Source organism: Mustela nivalis (genome assembly GCF_964662115.1).
Source record: "Mustela nivalis genome assembly, chromosome: 7".
NCBI lineage: Eukaryota > Metazoa > Chordata > Mammalia > Carnivora > Mustelidae > Mustela > Mustela nivalis.
Window position 1 is genome coordinate 5212223 of NC_139026.1, and position 14575 is coordinate 5226797.

Genomic DNA, 14575 nt, shown 5'->3' on the forward strand with positions numbered 1-14575 from the left:
GGCCCCCTCCCCTCCCTAGAGTGTGCGTGCTGGAGAGATGGGAGTGCTGCCCCCGGAGGGGTTGGTCACCCTCGACGACTTCGACACGGCGGGCTGGGGGTAGGGGCCGGGGAAGGGAGCAGCCTCCGAGCGAGCCCGAGCCCGGCGGAGACTGTGCACCCCGCGGCCACCGGAGCGGGTCCCGGCCCCCACCCCACAACCTGCCGCCAGCTCCGAGGGGAGGGGGCGCCCCCGACGCCCGCGCCCGCCCCACCCCCCGCGGCCCGGCGGCCGGCGCCCATTGGCCGGCCGCGCGCAGAGCCCCGCCCCCGGCAGCCGCGGGCCAATGAGCGCCCGGCTGTCAGCTCGTCAGCCGCGCCGGCTCGGTGGCTGGGAGCCCGAGCGGTGGCCGAGGAGCCAGCAGCCAGGAGCGCTCGCCGAGCGGCCGGTCGCAGGGGTCCCCGCGCCCCGCACGCCCGCACGCCCGGCCGGCACGGCCAGGCTCGCAGCGAGCATGGGCGCCGCGGCCGTGCGCTGGCACTTGTGCGTGCTGCTCGCCCTGGGCGCGCGCGGGCGGCTGGCGGGGGGCAGCGGGCTCCCAGGTAAGCCCCGAGCGGCCGGGCGGCGGGCGCGGGGCGGCGGCGGGGTCCCGGGTGGGCCCCCGCCCCGCGCCGTCGAGGGGGCTGCAGCCCGCGCGGCCCCGCGCCCCGCCCCGCCTCTTCGCAAAGTAACTTCTGGGGCCGACGCCGGGCGCCCCCTCCCCGAAGCCCGGCGGCCCGGGGGTGGGGAGGGGGGGCTCCGGGAACCCGGCGGGGCCGCAGCAGGGGCGGGACGGGCTGGGGCCCCCGGGAGAGGGAGTGCGAGGGCGGGAGGAAGAAAGAAAGCGCGACGACCGGCGGAGGGGAGCCCCGGCGCTCAGAGCGCAGGCGAGAGGGAGTGGGGACCCCGGAGCCCGACGGGCGCTCCCCCAGGGAAGAGGGGCGTGCGGGCGGAAGGAGGCCCAGAGGGGAGACGGAGAGGAGGGGAGCCGGGGGGAGGACTGACCTAGAGAGAAAGGGGATGGGGGGAGGCGGTGGATCGAGGGACCGGCGAACGGAAAAAGAGGCACGGAGGGAACACACAAAAGGACGCAGAAAGAATCCCAGAGAAAGACCGACACGGAGAGTAGGGAGAACAGAAGACCGGAGGGGAAGGAGGAAGCCCAAGGGAGAGAGAAGGAGGCAAACGGGCAGCTGGAAGGAAAAACACAGATAAAGGGAGATGTGAGGCACGGACTAAGGGATGGGGAGAGAGAGAGATGAGCGGAGAAAGAGACGAGAAGACTGGGGGTGGGGGATAGGGAGGGAGCAAGACAGACGCATGAGAAAGACAGAAGGGGACGTGGCTGGAGAGGGACGGGCAGACAGACAGTCAGACAGGACTGGAGGGGCAGAGGGACTGACACAGAGCAAAGGAGATGGGTGGGAACCAGAGGGAGGGGAGCCGAAGCTTGGGACCGAGGGGAGGAGGCCCAGGAGAGGGAGGCAAGAGGCACTGAAGGAAGAAAGGGATCATCCCGGATCCCAAGCATTTGGGGCATGGTTTGGGCAGGGCAGAAGAGGCTAGCAGCGCAGGGGAAAGGGGCAGGATTTCGCAGGAGCTCCCCAGCACCCTCTCCCCACCCCTCCCACTCTCCTGGTTGTCTGGCAGGGGTGCTCCCACAAAGCGGGAAGCAGTGTCTCCTCCCACAGCTTGCTCCGGAGGAGTTTCCTCCCTCTCTCCTGGAGGGGTGGGGTGGGGGGGTATCCTGCCTGCTTCTGCTGTCCTTGGCTTTCTCTGGACACCCCTCCCCCCAGCTACCATGCTGGGCTCCCCAAAGTCTGTGTTTGGTGGCATAGAAATCTATTCCTGGGAGTTGCTCCCTGAGGATGCCGGGCATTTAAACTCTTCCCGCAGCTGGAGCCCTTGGAGGCTGGGCCCTGCGGCCCTCAGCCCCATCGTGGCTGTGGGTGTCTCTCTCAGACTTTAGGATCTTTTGCCCTTGTTTGGCAATTTGAAAGTGTGCCTCTCTCTACCTCTCTGTCCCTCCTCAGTGTGTGTCCCACTCCCTGAAAGCCTTGTGCTGTGACACAAACCAGTCAAAGCAAGCAGCAGGAGGCCAAGGAAGGGCTGGGCTGCCCTCTGGAGGGAGTCCCCAGCCCTGGGCAGGGAGCAAGGTCAGACCAGGGGAACAAATGGCCTTGGCTCCTCTCCCTCTCCCCAGCCCCCACCTAAAGACATCTTTAGAAGATGTGTGGGGAGGTGTTCTCCGCCTCCCCACCCCGCACCAGTCCCATGGCTAAGGTTCATCCCTTTCCCTTCCCACGAGGTTACCTGCCTGGGTCAAAGATTAGGGATACGGGGCAAAAGGGGCTCCAGAACTCCAGGCAGTTTCCCTTCCCTCATTTCTGTGCACTGACCCTTGGGATGTGCATCTGTGGCCCGTTTTCCCTGCTGGTCCTATCTTAGAAGTGGCCCTAGGCCTCCCCAGTGGAAGGATGCAGACTGGCCCTCCCTGGCGTTTGGCTTCCTGCTCTGGAGGCCGGGCTCAGCCTGCGTGGGGGTGGCCTGTGTTGGCATTTCCCCAGAAGGGGATGCTCTGCTGGTCTGACATTCCCACTGGTCCCTGACCATTTGGTGGCTGGCTCTGGCCCGTGCCTGGCTCCTGTTCCACCTTCCTTGGGGCAGCTGTAGAGAACAGGCTGCTGACCTGATCAGATACAACCACCCTGAAAAGTGGCACCACCTGCTGTGTGTGCGTGTGTGTGTGCGTGCATGTGCATGTGCATGTGTGTGCGTGCGTGTGCGTGCCTGTGTCAGGAACTTTTGCTCTTAGCCTCCTTGTTGATGCCTCTCTTCCTTTGCGGGAGGCTGCAGCCCTTAGACACTTAGAGAGGAGCTTTGTTCTTTTAGAGAGACCCCCCACACACACAGATTTAGAACCCTGATGCCAGCCAGGGGAGTAATTCAGATCGGACAGTCTTGAGAACCAGACAGTTTAGGGGAAGGCTGGGGTCAGGAAGAGAGGAGGTCTCTCCAGCACTTCCCCAGCCTTGCCCTTGGGTGACTGCCTTTGGAGTAGCTGCTGAGGTTTCCCTGTGCTGCCCGTCTGGGCCTTCTATCTGTCATCCCTCTGTATTTTATTCGTGGCTAGCTGGAAGTAACACGGCCCATAGAAAGCTCTGGATCTGAGCTCTAGTCTCTGCCCCTCATGAGCTACTGACCTACAACAGACCTCTCTGGGCCTCAGTTTCTCATCTGTAACCCAGATTATAACTAAAGTTCTTCTGGCTGTGCTATCCCGTGTCCCGAGGGTCCTTTTCCCTGTTTGAGCTCTGTGCTATGTGTGTGTATGTGGAAGAGAGTGAGAGAGAGAGACAGAAACTCAAGATCTATCTTGCTCTACTTCGGCCAACAGCTATTCCAGACCGAAGGTGTGAGTGTGTGAGTTAGGATGGGAGGTGGGGAGTGCCAGGAGTTCTCAAAACCTAGACTGAACTTGAGTTTGGAATTTGGGATCTGAGAGCCAGGTCATAGGTGTCTAATGTGGAGAGGAGAGAGGATGGGGAGGTCAGAACCCCGGGTGAGCTGGGTCAGCCCTGCTGAGGGTGTGGCTCTGTGGTTGGCCGCTGCAGTCTGAGGCCTGGAAACTGGGTGAAGAATCCTCGATTTCCACAGCCTTGGGGCTGAGCGGGGTGAGATCACCCACCCTGGGCCTCCTGGCTTGGCCGCTGCTCTGGGCTCCATTCGAGCCTTGGTTTCCCACCCCCGCCCCGCCCCCACTGTAACCCAAAGGGGATAGATTTAAATTCCTCCAAGGCCCTTCTGGCTCTGAATTCTAGAATAAGGAGAGTGGAGGAGGGATGGTGCTTGTCGGGAGAGCGAGACACACGGAGAGGCTTTCCTGGCCGTGCTCCTAAGCCTCGGTTTTGTCATCTCTTCCGCGGGAGTAATGGATCAACTTGATAGGACCGTCGTGAAAATTAAATGGGAGGCCACGTTCAGGGGGCATTGGGTCTGCCACAGAGTAGCTGCCCCCAAAATGCTACCAGTCACCACTCGTCACGCCGGGTTGTCGTGTGATGGCTATTACTGTTAATTACCCCAGCGATCAATGGAAGGTAGAGGGCAGAAGGAGCTCCCTGCCCCCCAGCCACCGCGGTCTGCCCCTCCGACCCCCTCCGACCCCCTCCGACCGGACCACATCTCACCAGTTGTTTCCCCCACCCACCCCAGGGCCAGCCGACGTGGACGAGTGCTCGGAGGGCACAGATGACTGCCACATCGATGCCATCTGCCAGAACACACCCAAGTCCTACAAATGTCTCTGCAAGCCGGGCTACAAAGGGGAAGGCAGGCAGTGTGAAGGTGAGCCCAGCCTGGCCCTCCTGGCCGGACCCCGGGGCCGATGCCCACCCCGTGGCGTGCCAGCAGCACAGGCCTCCCTCGGCCGTGGGAGGGAGCCGGGGGGCTTCTTGGGAAGCTAAGCTGCTTCCCTGGAGGGAGGAATCTGGAGTCACAGGGTACTTGACTCACCTGGGAATTGAAACTTTTGTTTTATTTTAAATGAGATGAAGTGTTGACTGGCACGTTCATCCTTCTTGTCTCTGGCTACATGTGGGGTAAAGGCCTGGGGTAACCCTCCCCAGGTCCCTAACTTCGAAACCACCCACCCCACCCCATGTGGCTGTAGCTTCCCCAAAGGACCTGCTTAGTAGCCAGCCACAGCTTTCGTGGGCTGGCTCAGGTACGAGAGCTTGGGCGAAGACATACATCTGTGCCATGTCTGTCTGTCTGTCTGTCTGCCAGCCTTTCTTCCCTGCACCTGGGATTTGGGTTTGACTATCTGGTGCTGGAAACTCCCTCCCTGGCAAGCTGAAAGTCAGAGAGAGAGGAGCAGCCTTGGCTGTCCTTGAAAGCAGGACTCCCCAGGCGGGATGGAACTCAGGGGAGCATGTGTCAGGGAGGGACTGTGTGGCCATTCTGTGTTGTTCTGGAGAACCCCATCATCAGGGAGCTGGAAGCCGCTCTCTCTGTGTCCCGCATGCATACCTGGCTGAGAATCATTGCTCCGAATCTTCCCTGTCTGTCCCCACTTTGCAGATGAGGAAAGCTGAGGCCCCAAGAGAAACCAGCCCCCAGGTCCCACAGGGCATGGCGAGTACTGAACCCCAGGACCCCGGACTCCCCCTCCATGGCTCCCTAGCTTCTTGTTTGCCTCTCCCCATGCCCTGCCAGCTTACTTTCGCAAAGCACGAAATTCTATTAAGTAAACGACCCATGAGAGTGTGATGGGGGCCCGTTCCTTCTCTTTAAAGCTTTGCAGGCGCCGGAGCTTGTGGGAGATGCAGATATGCCTTCTTGGAACGCTGACATGATTCATCCATCTCACTTGCTGGTGTCTCTTAGGGCTGAGTGCTGGGCAGTTGGCAGTGGTCTGGATCGTGCCTGGTTTGGCCACATCTCTGGCCTTGATTGGGGCCCAGAAGCCTGAGTGGGGAGCTGGCGCATACCCACAGACCTCTGGAAGAAGGCCTGGCTGGAGTCAGGTAGACCAGGTCATGAGCAAAGAGCCTGGTGGCACGGGCTGGCCCCCCTGCTGGCAGGGCCTGGAGATTCCATGTGGCACATGTGAGGCTCTAACGTGGCCATTTTCTGACTCTCTGCTCCCTGCTCCAGGCCCAGTGCTCTGACAAGGGAGGGCCAAGGGCAGCCCTCTATCTCTGCTTGTTTAAGCCACTGACCCAGCCTGTTCCTACTCCAGCCCAGCTCCTTAGGGTCCCTTCTGCTGTCCCCAGGCCTGGAGGCCCACACTTTTTCTTCTGCCTGTTTCCCTGACGTCCTCCAGAGTCCAGCTTTAGCTCTCCACTCTGCCTGAGCCCAGGCTGGGGGTTAGACTCGCTGGCTCAGGGTAAGAATGAGAAAGGAGGAGGCTTGTGAATGTGCCTCTGGAAATGCCAGGGGCCTCCATGTCTCGCTAGTCTGGCTCTGGCTTCTGCCCCTCACTTCCTGAAACCGCAAATGGCCCTCATGTCCTGGCCGCACACCTACACACCAGGCCGCTCCATGTTCCTGAGCCTCAGCACAGGTCTTCCCCTTACCAGGAGCTCCTTTTCTACCTTTTGTGTCCTGGCCAATTCCTAATCAGGCTTTAGATTTGCCTCTTCTGGGAAGCCTTCCTTGATACCTCTGCTTCTACACAGTTACACACACACACACACAGCCACCTTGAGTGCTTTTCTCCATCATAGCACTTCTTTTTTTTTTAAGATTTATTTCTTTTGGGGGGAAGTAGAGGGAGTGAGAATGTCAAGCAGACTCCATCCTGAGCACAGAGCCAGATGGGGGTGAGGGGGGAAGTGATCTCATGACCCCAAGATTATGACCTGAGCTGAAACCAAGAGTCAGACCCTTAACTGACTGCGCCACCCCATGCCTCCCCTCAGAGCACTTCCACATTTGGATATAATTATGTGTCTTGTTCTCCCGCTGAACGGTGAGCCCACTTGAGGGCTGGCGATGGGCTCAGCATTGAGGCCCACCACACAGCAGCTGTCCAACTTGGGTTCACAGTGAGCGCCCAAACTGCCTTTCAGGCTTGTCCCCATCTTCCCCGCTCTGGGGGGCAGAGCCTGGCGTAGCATGGGTGTGCAGAAAATGTTTAGTCTGAGTTGGCTCTCTTTTGCTCAGACTGGAGTTCCCTGGAGGTGAGGAGCCTCATAGATAGAAACTGCCCACAGAGGGGCTGTGCGGGCAGCAGGGAAGGGGGTGTGCTGGGGCCGTGGGAGGACCTGCTCTGGTCACAATGTCCTCTCCACCCTGTCTAATGGCAGAGGAAAGCAAGAACGGGCCCAGCCTCTGGGCGGGAATCTGGGTTGCAGCCCACCTTCGACGTGAAAGTCTAGGTGATCGTTTGCCCTCCCAAGCCTCGGTTTCTCCTTTGGTTGTATGGCCCCAAATACCCCTCACCGTAAGCCTTCCTGAAGATGGAATGAAATGCCAGGTGGTGAACCCCAAGGCTGCCCGTCACGGTGCCCGGCTCGTGATAGGCACTCAGGGTAGAGTATGAGCTCAGTACACAATTGACAGTGGCATTGTTGTCACTGTCACCCTCTCTGTCTTATGTTCTCACCACCTCTCACTGTGGCTGCTGGCTGGCAGAGGTGGTGTGAATAGACTCATTTAATGATGACTTCAATGGTGAAGACCTTTGAAAATGGTTCCGTGCAGCCCACCTCGGGCGATAATGACCGTGCAACCCAGCCCTTCTCCTTGAGGAGCTCTGGATCTGGGTCAGGCCGCATGAGCTGAAATTACACATCCATAGAAATTCTTAATCAACAGGGTCCTATGGGTGGTTAAGTCATTACCTGTGGAGTCGCCCTGTTAACAGTATGGAGACTGGGGTACCCAGGGGTGGGGGGGTGCCTCAGTCGTTAAGCATCTACCTACAGGTCAGGTCATGACCCCAGGGTCCTGGGATCGAGCCCCACATTGGGCTCCCTGCTGAGCAGGGAGCCTGCTTCTCCCTCTGCGCCACTCACTACTCGTGTTCTTTCTCTTTTTCTCTCTCTCTCTGAAATAAAGTATAAAATAAAATCTTTTAAAAAAGAAAAGTATGGAGACTAGTGGTCAAGAACTAAGAGGACACCATTTGGCCACTCACTCCCTATACCTTCTATAAGGGTTTCTGGGGACCTGGGTGGACACTGTTCCACTGGCACTGAGGTTTTTCTCACCCATAAGGACAGGCATCAGTCAGAATTAATGGAGCCCACTGGAGTGTTCCCTCCTGGGCCATAATATCCCCTACCAACTCCCCCAGGAGGACCACACAGAGATTTCTGGAGGCTTTGAAGTCTGGAGGGGCTGGCAGATCACGTGCAGTGGTAGCCTGAAGGAGCTTGGAGGTCATCCAGATGTTCATTCACCTCCTTGGTTTACAGATGGGGAAATGGAGGCCTGAGGAGGCAGGGATCTTGTTGGGGTTGGGACCAAAGCCCAGGTCTGGTAGGCCCAGTTCTCATACTGCTGTCTGTGGCTCTCTGCTCTGGGAAGTGGGATAGATGGTCAGGAGGCCATTGGGCACAGTGATCAAAGCATGGACTCTGGACCCAGATGTCTTGGGTTCACATCCTGCCCATGTAGACCGTACAGGTTACTCGACTCCATTTGTCTATATAGTAGAGGTAACAATAATATCTACTTCACAGAGATAGTGTGAGAATTAGGTGGGGTAACTTGCATAAAGCATTTGAACATAGCCTGGTACTTAGGACACATTGTGTGAGCTTTACCTGCTGTTCCTGTGATGATGGTGGTCATGGTGGTGGTGACAGTGGTGATGGTGATGATGGTGATGGTGGTGGTCATGATGGTGGTGATGATGGTGTTGGTTGTGATGATAGTGATGATGTTGATGGTGATGGTGGGATGATGTGATGATGGTGGTGATGGTGATGTTGGTGGTGATGATGTGATGGTGATGATGATGGTGATGGTGGTGATGGTGATGATGGTGTTGATGATGATGATGGTGTTGGTGGTGATGATGTTGACGGTGATGGTGGCGATAATGGTGGTGATGGTGGCGGTGATGATGGTGATGGTGGTGATGATGGCAATGATGGTGATATTGATCGTTGTCATCATGTTGATGTTGATGCCTCATGATAATGTTGGTCATAATGTTGTTCAATATATGAAAAGGGGTAAAACTTTGTCTTTTTCCAACAGTTGCTGGGATCTAAAATGGCTGGGAAATGGGAATGGGGTGTTCTGGCTCATGGACTATTCAGATAAACCGTATGCGTATGTCCATATCCCCATAGAGATGTACAGACACGTTGGCCATTCACAAATGACCATTCACAAAAAAGGCATGATAAAAATTCCAAGGGACAGAAGGCCTTCCTTTGCTCCATGAAACCTACTGCTGGCTGGCAAACAGCCTGCCCCATTCTGCCAGAGCAGACACCAGGAATCGATCACAGCCCCCTCCAGGCAGCAATTTCCACCTTAGAGGAAACCCATTTTCTTCCCCAGGCCCTTTCATCCCAGGTGCTGAGCCGGTGTGGGGCTGTGCGGAGGCTGGGGTTGGAGTCTTGGGGGAGTGAGCATCCCATTCTGCAAATCTGATAGACTTTGCCACTCACTGTGATAAGCATAGAGGACAGATTCTCCACAAAGTTTGCCCAGAGAACATGGCTTCCACAAGCTCACTAGTTCTTCACAGCAAATGGACCCAGGTTATGGGAACCCCTGCGAGGGGCCAACTGAGCCTCTCATACCCTTAACTGCTTCACCCCGAACCAGCAGCAGCTGGTTATGAAACCCCTTTAGCAAAGCCAGCAGCTTAGGCAGCCTGTCCCCCTCCAAGGAAACTGTCCAAGGACAGTTTCTCATCACTGTTTCAAGGCCATCTTGCCACGTGGCCAGTGCGCGTGTGACGATGAGCAGGTTTCCACACAGGGGGCTTGCCGTCACCAGGCTGAGGTGCCTCAGAGGGTTCCAAAAGGCTCCAGGCAAGGCTTGGGAAAAATCTGTGTTTTCTTGATGATATGTGTCTTGAAAGATCCTGAAGTGACTCCAGGTATGCTCATGGACGTGCGTAGTTAGAAGGAACTGGAAGGGGCGTCCAGGGGAGCCCCCACGCTCTACAGATGACCAGCACTCTCTGTTGCCCTCCCCTCCCACACACCCCTAGCTTGTGTCCATGCGTCTCTGCATTTATGTTTCCCTGTGTCTCCTCCCGCAATGTGGACTCTTCAAGGACAGTGTTTGTGACATGTTCTGCTCCATCCCCTGGAAGCCAATGCTTCTGGGCTGGCCCAGAATTTGAAAAGCATCTGTTGAGTGAAAGGGTGGAGGGTGAGTTTCAGCAGTTACTTCTTAAAGGAAGCCTTCCATGCTGCCCATGTTAGCTGTGAGCATCCCTCCTTCAGAGTGCCTGTGACACTGGGTTGCAATGACCCACATGACTTCATTTAGGGCTGGGTCCAGAGCAAGCGTCAGTGGGTAGTGAGTGATCATTATAAATCCCAGGGACACCAGTAAAAGTCTCGCAGAGCCTCCAGCTTCTGGGGGGGTTTATAGGTAAGGAAGCTGAGGCCTGACAAGGGAAGGGGTTAGTGTGAGAACATCTGGTGTAGGCCAGTGGCAGAGTGAGGTTGTGGTACTTGGACTGAGGGAGGTCAATCTCTGGCCAGGTCACCCCGCTGAGAAGCTGCAGGGCCAAGACCCAACCCTAGGCCATGGCACAGGCCCCCAGCAGCCTGTCTGAACAAAGTGGGAAGAGTTCCTTAGCTCTGGAGTCAGAAAAGACTGCAGAGACCATTTCCTTTATTCATATCGCCCCTTGCTGCCACCAGCTCATCTGAGGCAGGCTCTGTGAATGCGAGTTGCAGGAAGCACACCGCCCATCCATGTAGCTGAGAGAGGACATCCCTCAGGCTGAGCCCGGCACTCAGCTAATGCCTTTGAGCTGCTGTCATTCTCAGCCTTTCCCTCCCTGACCATACCATAGCATCACTCATTTTTTGATTCCTCAAACTTGCCAGCTCCTTCCTACCACAGGACCTTTGCACATTCTATTTCCCTGCCTCTTTTCAATAAGCCACGCCTATGCTTCCCCCAGCTCTCCATACCCTTATGCTGGCCTCCTGGTCTGAATTAGTCAGGCCTGTTTTTGCTCCTTTGGCTAAGGGGGCAAGCCAGGGACGAGGAGGGGGCATTTCATCCCTTTTAAATGCTTCAACTCATTTAACCTTAATTGCTTTGTTTTCATAGACATTTGCTAAGGAAAAGGACCAAATTATAGCTTGAATTGGGTCTTACTAATCTTAATTAAAAGCTCTCGTTTATAATCAGGACCAGGCCCCAAACGAGGAGCAAACCACCCTCAAATGGCTTGTTTAAATAACTAAGACCCTCTTGATAATCACTGTTTAGTCTGAACCAGCAGTGTACATCACCCCTTCTATGTGTACTTAATTTTTTAGACTTATTTATTCAAGTCGTTTATTCCACTTGCAAGTTCCAACTCGGGCCTTTTCCAGAATGCTATAATTAAAACTCTTGGGGGAAATAACCTTTTGTTTTGGCCACAGAATATCAAATATATTATTTTCCCCTTTTTTTATGCAAAGTGGAAAAAATGACAACCTGTGGGCATCAGAGATCACAAATTAGCGTGTATGTAATGAAAGTAAATAGCCACTTCCTGAATTTTATATCCCCACCGCCTCCCTGTCAGTCACTGAAGTCAGGTAGATTACAGGGCATGGTATTAGGCATTTTAACAAAACTCCTAATAACAAACCCGGTGATCTGTTTAGTTTAAGATCAGAAACTTAAAAAAAAAAAAAAAACCCACAGAAAACTTGAAACCAATTGGCCTTTTTAGGGAATAACCTCTACGACCTTATTAAGTCACTTTCCTCATTATTATTGCACACTTTATTGAAACTCCAGATAAAAATCTGCTTTTTGGGAGGCCAGGAAAGGCAGTAGGAGGTGGGCTGCAGGGGTGGGGGAGAGGAGGGGAAATTCTTCTTCAAGTCTTAAAACGTGCAATTATACATGCTAACGTGTGAGCCCCACTGAAGATGAAAGCCCTCTAGTCCAGCAGACCAGCAGGCAGGAAGAAGTCAAATGTGACTTAAAATTCCAAGTTGCTGTCAGCTAGCAATTAGATGGCGTTGCTTCCAAGGGGGCCCAGTTCTGCTGCAGAGATTGGGCTTGAAATTTTCCTTTTCAGAAGGAAAAATGAAAATGTCATGCCACTGGTGTTTAAGCAGTGGAGGCAGGTTCACCTCCCGAGCCTCAGTGTGCCCATCTGTAAAATGCATCCGCTGGGCTAGATTCAGCTTAGCATTGAGAATGTTCACTGAGCACCTACTCTGTGCCAGACTCGGTGCCGAGGCCAAGATGTGTTTTCGTGACCTCACTGGTCCGTGGGAGAGTTGGGACTAGGAAAGACGGGAACATAAGCCAGTGTGGGAAGCGCAGCCATGAGAATGTAGACCAGACCCGGGGGCAAAGAAGAGAGAGCACAGATCTCTGCCTTGGAAGGGAAGAAACTGGAGAGGCTCCCCGGAGAGGTGTTGGTCAGGAAAGCAGACGTTCCTTCCAGCTCTCATGGTCCCGGAAGCCATCTGCAGATGAATGCAGAGGGCTTTTTTGGGCTCCCCTGACTCAGTAAGTCCAGTAAGTGACTGAACCTTCCAGAGGCCTGGTTCCTGATCCAGCTGGTCAGAACAATGGCACCTGCCTGGTAGGGGTCTATTTGAGCAGAGATGGGAGGAGGAGGGAGCGTGTGTGGAAGGCAGAGGAGGGCCTGCGTGTGATGTTTTCCTTTTCCTCTAAATCCCCATTTCTCCTAGGGTTAGAGGGTCTCTCCCCTGCCCCCACCCCTGCAGGCCCAGCCTCTGCCCCAGGCGGCAGGCCCCTCTCTGCCCCTTCCTCTGGGCTCTCTCTCCTCCTCTTGGCTGCTTCTTATTACAGTGGCTGTATTTGTTTTTCCATCTGAGGAATGCTAACCAGAAAAAACCATTATTTCTAAGAAAATAAACTACGGGCCTGTCGGCCTTTGGGATGCTACTGAAAGGGATGGCAGCCTTCCCCCAAGGCCTTGAGACAAAGAGGGCCAGAGGGCTTGTGTGTGCGGGCAAGGTCACGGGGCCTCGGAGGGGCTCCGAGGGGGTCCTCCAGATGGGCCAGGGCTGCAGTCCTGGGAGGAGAGAGTTTAAGAGCGCAGCCAGCCAGCCAGCTTGGACTCTGGCCTGGCTAATAACAGCTCTGGTATCGATCACTCCCCACTCCCTTCCAGCACTCCGGGATGTACTCCTTTCTCCGGGAACCACCCTCCTCCTGTCTGGACCTCCTGCCCCTTGTGCCAGGGGGAGTAGAGCTAGGCGTAGGTATATGGAGAATTGGGTGCAAGCTTGGTGTGACCTGGCGGGGGTGTGGGGTGTCTGTGGGCCTCTTGGGCTCTAGCAGTCTGACTGCAGAGTTCAGGGCCAGAGCTAGATCTCAGGTCCCTTTAGCCCCCCACAGCCCCACCCCCTGGTGGGCACCTCCTTCTTAAGCATCCTCCTTGCCCTGATGGTGCTTAATGCTGGCTTAGTCTCTGGGGGTGGCAGATGGGCTCAGGCTGGACTGTTAGTCTCCAGTCCCTTCCTACTGGCAGCCCCATAGACAGGCCCTGGGCCTGGCTGGTGTGTTGGCAGAGGAGGCTCTCCTCAGATGAATTTGTCTGCATACGGGTCATGGTCCCCCAATAGGCTGGTAGATCCTTGGGGCCAGGGTCTGACCTGGGGTTGGGGGGCCAGCCTGGAGAAGGTGTTGGTACAGGAGGGAAGAAGGCAGGGAGGCGGCTTGATCCTCAGCAAGGACTAAGAGCCCTGACTTCCTGGGCTGTGGAGACGCGGAAATTCTCCAGAGGACTGTGTCAAGGCGAGGAGGGCAGAGTCTGGAACCAGCCTGCCTGAGCTCCCGTATTGGCTTCGCCTCTTACGAGCTGGGTGATCACTAAGCTCTCTGAGGGTCAGTTTCTTTTTCTGTGATAAGGGAACTTCAGCCTTCTTGCTTGGGCTATGGTGAGGGGTAAGGCACTTGCAACGGAGTTGGTGTCTGGCGGGGAGTTGCCACTGCTTTGCTGTGTGTTGGAGAGAAACTGCACGGGGCATTTGGAGAGAGAAAGAAGGAAAGACGACTGCGCCGGGCCAGCTTAGGTTGGCCTGAGGCCTGAGCCCACAGGGAGGCCCCGGAGAGTCGAGCCTTGGGTTCAAGTTGCTATCTGCCCCTGACTTGCTAATAAGCTTAGAGCCTCAGTGCCCCTCTCTGGGCTCGGTTTCCCCTTATAAAATCTGATGGGGGGGGGGGCGCCTGGGTGGCTCAGTGAGTTAAAGCCTGTCCTTCGGCTCAGGTCATGATCCCAGGGTCCTGGGATCGAGCCCCACGTCAGGCTCTCTGCCTGGTGGGGAGCCTGCTTCTTCCTCTCTCTCTGCCTGCCTCCCTGCCTACTTGTGATCTGTCAATTAAATAAATCTTTTTAAAAAATAAAATAAAATAAAATAAAATCTGGTGGGGGCATCGGAGAAGCTCTTGGGGGGTACCTGCTTACCCATTCTGAGTGGCAGCTCAGGCTTTCCAGCAGCTACGTTTGTCTGAGTGTCTTCCTGTTGTGTTCACAGGTGATTGGGCCTGGGCAGCAGCCCCTTGGAGTTTGCAGTTTGGGGGGCTCAGGGGACTTCGTGGTTTGGGCTTCTCCCCTGCCTTTTGCTAAGGGGACAGGAGAATGGCCATACCTATAATTTGCAGAGGGGAGGAGTGGGGCCTCAACTCTGAGTCGGCAGCCTGGGACAACTTCTCACTTCCATCTAGAACATTCTGACAGATCAGCTTTCCTTTGACCAGATTGCTTTGAGGTCCTTGAGGCTTGATGTCAGAGTCTGGGAACAGCCCCCCAGTGAAAGGTTCCGGGCCTTTTTGAGGGAGAAAGGGAATAATCAACTGGTTGGTTTCGTGGGAAAATTCCACCTGAGGCTTGAGAGCTGTGCACCCGCCATGAGACCAC

At 55.8% G+C, this 14575-nt stretch overlaps 1 protein-coding gene across 2 annotated transcripts in view; it reads left to right on the forward strand.

Moving 5' to 3' along the window:
• Nucleotides 1-376: 376 nt before the first annotated feature.
• Nucleotides 377-14575, forward strand: part of SCUBE1 (signal peptide, CUB domain and EGF like domain containing 1) — a 131722-nt gene continuing 117523 nt past the window's right edge. Inside the window, exons 1-2 of one of the 2 annotated variants that reach the window (XM_082739858.1) lie at nt 377-581; nt 4234-4365. In XM_082739858.1, the coding sequence (XP_082595984.1) occupies nt 494-581; nt 4234-4365 (220 nt within the window). In that variant the 5' untranslated portion in view covers nt 377-493. The remainder of the gene's footprint in view (nt 582-4233; nt 4366-14575) is intronic. The other variant, XM_082739859.1, reaches the window with a different exon arrangement.